The 5125-nt window shown below is 43.9% G+C and overlaps 1 protein-coding gene across 1 annotated transcript; it reads right to left on the bottom strand.

Moving 5' to 3' along the window:
• Nucleotides 1–852: 852 nt before the first annotated feature.
• Nucleotides 853–4330, bottom strand: LOC309555597 (uncharacterized protein; the record flags this gene model as incomplete). The annotated part of the gene is made up of 3 exons (XM_082257649.1): nucleotides 4210–4330; nucleotides 4021–4122; nucleotides 853–1738 (listed from the first exon to the last, which is right to left on the bottom strand). Exons 1-3 carry the CDS (start codon nucleotides 4272–4274, stop codon nucleotides 853–855), a joined length of 1053 nt encoding a protein of 350 aa, XP_082113775.1. The 5' UTR covers nucleotides 4275–4330.
• Between the last annotated feature and the right edge of the window lie 795 nt (nucleotides 4331–5125).

Below are 5125 nucleotides of genomic sequence, written 5' to 3'. Positions count from 1 at the left end.
GTGCCACGTATCAGTGCCACGAATAAGTGTCCACCAGTGCCACGTATCAGTGCCACGTATCAGTGCCACGAATAAGTGTCCACCAGTGCCACGTATTAATGCCACGAATAAGTGTCCACCAGTGCCACGTATCATTGCCACGTATTAGTGCCACGAATAAGTGTCCACCAGTGCCACGTATCAGTGCCACGTATTAGTGCCATGAATAAGTTTCCACCAGTGCCACGTATCAGTGCCACGTATCAGTGCCACGAATAAGTGTCCACCAGTGCCACGTATCAGTGCCACGTATTAGTGCCACGAATAAGTTTCCACCAGTGCCACGTATCAGTGCCACGTATCAGTGCCATGAATAAGTGTCCACCAGTGCCACGTATTAATGCCACGAATAAGTGTCCACCAGTGCCACGTATCAGTGCCACAAATCATTGTCCACCAGTGCCACATATCAGTGCCACACATGAGTGCCACAAATAAGTGTCCACCAGTGCCACGTATCAGTGCCACAAATCATTGCCACGTATCAGTGTCCACCAGTGCCACGTATCAGTGCCATCTGACTTGGGGCGACTTGAGAAGTCGCCCGAAAAGTCAGAGTAGTGTGAATGGAGTAGAGGGTTGTTTTTTTTTTAATAATGCTCTCGCTCTGGCTATACTTTTTTTTCTTACCTTGTAGTTTAATTGCACAAACAAAATCCCTGGTCACATGACACCACAAATAAGCACTTTGTATCATACCATGAATGCACACCAATACAGAATGTTAGATTGCAATAATACCTTTATTTGAAATGATACCTTTAAATTTATTTAATTCACATCAATACAGAGATTGTCACTTATCAATTGTCATTAGCAATTTTCAATGGCTTCCATTTGCCATGGAACCTGTCCTGTGTTCATGAAGAAGTTGTTGAAGGTATCTCGAACATATGCACCAGTTGTGTTCCCACGACTCCCGCTCCATTGTGCCCTCTGCATTGTGTGCATTAAAGCATCTTCGAAGCACACACCATCCCGCTTCCTTACAAAATTATGTAAGATGCACGCTGCCTTGGCTGCGCATATTGCGTTTTCCATGTTGAGATTTATGACGCTGTGTAAAAATCGCCATTTGTTTGATAGCAGGCCAAAAGCACACTCAACCACTCTCCTTGCTCTGGTTAGCCTATAGTTGAACACCCTCTTCTCCACATTGAGGTTTCGGCTTGAGTATGGCCTTAGAAGGTGTTCATGAAGCGCAAACGCTTCATCCCCAACAAACACATAGGGGACAGGTGGACCATTGGTTCCCGGTAGTGGATTGTTATCAGGTAGGTCTAGGTTATTGTTACGTAGCATCTGGCCAAAAGTAGAATGCGCAAAGATGCTGGAGTCCGAACTACTCCCGTAAGAGCCAATATCAATGTAGCGGAAGCAATAATTGGCATCCACGACCGCCAATAGAACAAAAGAGAAATATTTTTTATAATTAAAATATTTTGTACCACTGTTAACTGGTTTAATTACTCGTATATGCTTGCCATCTATAGCTCCTACACAGTTTGGGAAATTGCATCTTTCCCAAAAGACTTTAGAAATAGAGAGCCACTCGTCCTCCTTAGGTTGGGCCATCTCCACATCATGTAAGACATCCCAGATTTTGGCACAAGTGTCCCGTATAATGTAGCTAGCTGTAGATTTCCCAATCATAAATGCAAAGTGTAAACTTGCCAGGGATTGACCAGTTGCTAAGTACCTGTGGAAAAGAAAAAAAAAAACATAATTATTTTCTTTTTTTAACAGTTTTTCAACTTAAACGTAAATGGAAAAGCTTGAAGGACGCTTATGCCCGTTATAAGCGCCAGTTAAGGGAGTTCCGGAGTGGGCAGGCAGCTGAGGAACCGCCGCAATATATTCATGCAAAAGACCTTGACTTTCTGTGGCCTTCACTACAAATGAACAAGTAGGTCATGTTACTTTGAAAGTTACATATAAAGTATGCATGCAGACATTCTAGAGCATGTTTTTTTTTTCCACAGTACCCAGAGTTCCTGGAGCAACACAGCTCCTGAAGAAGAGGACGACAACGAAGTGGAGGAGAGTCAAGAAATACAAATTCAAGAACAACGAGAAATGCAATTTATGGACATGGCAGTACCGGACATGTCATTAACTGAATTAGCATCTCCCTCCCTTGAAATGCCAGTTCCAGATAATACAGAACCCCAAGTAGAAGAAAGACCTTTGACAGAGGTATCAAGAACAAGTCAAATTCCTAACAGACCATCGGCCAGCCCTGAAATGCTTCCCCCCCCTGCTGCGACACTACGGCGAGCAACCACAAGGCCACCAAAACGAAGGAATGATAGATATAACCAAATAGTGGGCATGATGTCGCAAATTGTACAAAGAAGGGAGGAAAACCCTACAATTATGTTTCTAAGAAGTCTGGAGCCATTTGTTGACAAGGTGCCTGAATCGAGGCAGATAGCAATGCGGAAGGCAATGCTTGACTGTATTTCCTCCTTCATCCCCTCAGATGACCCACCCTGCCCATCTTCAGCACCTTCCCAAATTACCTCTGCACCTTCCCAAATTACCTCAGCACCTTCCCAAATTACCTGTCCTCCACGTACTTACCACCATGCACCATCCTCATTCGCACCACCACCACCGCCAACACGACCACCTCCCTACTCCGGTTTTCCCCATTACCCAAACCCCTCTTCTGCTCCATCCCCATACTTTACACAGGGAGCAATGTTTGACAATTTATGCCCAAGCTCCCCTACATTTCATAATTTGTAATTTTTTTGGTATACAGTTTTCGGTTGCAACATTCATGTTTGCTCAGGACACTCTCCTGTGTTCAAGAGTTGTTATTATTTAGCATAGAGTTCTATGCAATTCAGCATATTAAAAAAATTAAAAAAAAATGTACCACAAGTACAAATGTTGTGTTGGTGTCTCTATTTTATTCATACGGGGTATAGCATGGCTTATTCATAGGGGTAGAGCATGGATGCTCAACTTGTGGCCCTCCATCTGTTGTGGGACTAAAAATCACATAATATCTGCGCCTTTGGGAGTCTCATGCTTGTAACTGTCAGCAGCTTGCAATGGTTAATGGGACTTTTAGTTCTGCAAAAGCTGCAGGGCCACAGGATCAGCAATACCTGGGGTAGAGGACAAGGGGGAGGAGGTTGGAGGTCTTTGGAGTGTGGGAGTAAACCCACGCAGGCACAGGGAGAACATACAAACTCCAGGCAGGTAGTGTCGGGGTTGGGATTCCAACCAGTGACACTCTTGCGGGTGCACATGGTGGGTGGAAAGGGAGGTGTTTGTACGTGGCACTGGTGGACACTTATTCGTGGCACTGATTCGTGGCACTTATACGTGGCACTGGTGGACACTTATTCGTGGCACTGATACGTGGCACTGGTGGACACTTATTCGTGGCACTGATACGTGGCACTGGTGGACACTTATTCGTGGCACTAATACGTGGCAATGATACGTGGCACTTATACGTGGCACTGGTGGACACTTATTCGTGGCACTGATACGTGGCACTGGTGGACACTTATTCGTGGCACTGATTCGTGGCACTGATACGTGGCACTGGTGGACACTTATTCGTGGCACTAATACGTGGCACTGATACGTGGCACTGGTGGACACTTATTCGTGGCACTAATACGTGGCACTGATATGTGGCACTGGTGGACACTTATTCGTGGCACTAATACGTGGCAATGATACGTGGCACTTATACGTGGCACTGGTGGACACTTATTCGTGGCACTGATACGTGGCACTGGTGGACACTTATTCGTGGCACTGATTCGTGGCACTGATACGTGGCACTGGTGGACACTTATTCGTGGCACTAATACGTGGCAATGATACGTGGCACTTATACGTGGCACTGGTGGACACTTATTCGTGGCACTGATACGTGGCACTGATTGTAAGTGGAGTAGGGTGAGGGAGATGGGGTTTGAGAGATGGGGGATGGGGACGTGGGTTGTTGCTTACCGCAGTGTAATGATCAGCCTTTCCACAGGTGGAATACAGTCACGAAAATCAGTGTCTTGTCGCTGAAGATGTGCAGAGAGTAACTCCAGCAACTCATCAAAACTGTACAATATAATATTGATTGTTAGTGGGCAAATAATATATCATTCATAGTACAAGCTTATTGAGGATATTAGGAGATGTACCCACCTTTTTACTGACATCCGTGTGTATTGAAAAAATTTGTCCTCGTGCACACGAAGGTCATCATACATTGCCCAGAACTGGCCACGCTGTCGCCGATTAGCAATCACAGGATGGACCCAGTATTGTCGATTACTCTCTTCCTTCTCTTCCTCCAGCATCAGAAGTGCAAGTGATGCACAAAACAGAAATCCTCTTTCATTGTCGTCCATTTTAAGCAGCAGAGAACTCACACAGACAAAAAAGAAAAAAACAAAATGAAGAAGAGGAGGTCCCTGGGAGGTCCAATGCAGGGGAGGAGGTCCCTGGGAGGTTCCTTTGCAAATTTTGTAAACAAAACACAATGCTTTTCATTGGCCAAGTCACTACACAAAAACGCCTATAAAAAACGCCTATAAAAACGCCTGTAAAACGCTTGTAAACGCTTGCAAAAACGCCTGAAAAAACGCCTGAAAAACGCCAAAACAAGGCTGGAAAAACGATAAACAAACGCCTGAAAAACGCCAACGCCCACATGTGAACCCAGCCTAACTTTGTTCAAAAATACGTTTTAAATATGCAATGTATGTGTGATCAATAAGAAAAAATAAAAAATGGAACGTGATCATTTTCAACATGTAACCGTGACTGTGAAGTATAGGCTACCTTTCCAATGAGCAATATTCTTCCAAGGAAACTCACATTTTATTTTAACAATTTAACAATGTTTAAAAACATTCATTTCAATATTTACTCTTTCCAACTACAGCAACAATGTTTTTCCAAATTCTTAAAATCTTGGAATATGATTTTCAAAAATGGGTTTTTAGCTACATACATATATAGAGGAAAAAGTATTTGTCAACATTATTACCTAGGTACTTGCTTGCTTAACTCTAGCTTTACCTTCATTTTTACAGTTATACAGGCTCTTCTCCTGTAC

Source organism: Pelophylax lessonae (genome assembly GCF_965119305.1).
Source record: "Pelophylax lessonae genome assembly, chromosome: 5".
In the NCBI taxonomy this organism is placed as follows: domain Eukaryota; kingdom Metazoa; phylum Chordata; class Amphibia; order Anura; family Ranidae; genus Pelophylax; species Pelophylax lessonae.
The sequence above is the reverse complement of the archived record's forward strand: the minus strand, read 5'-3'. Positions and strand labels throughout refer to the sequence as shown.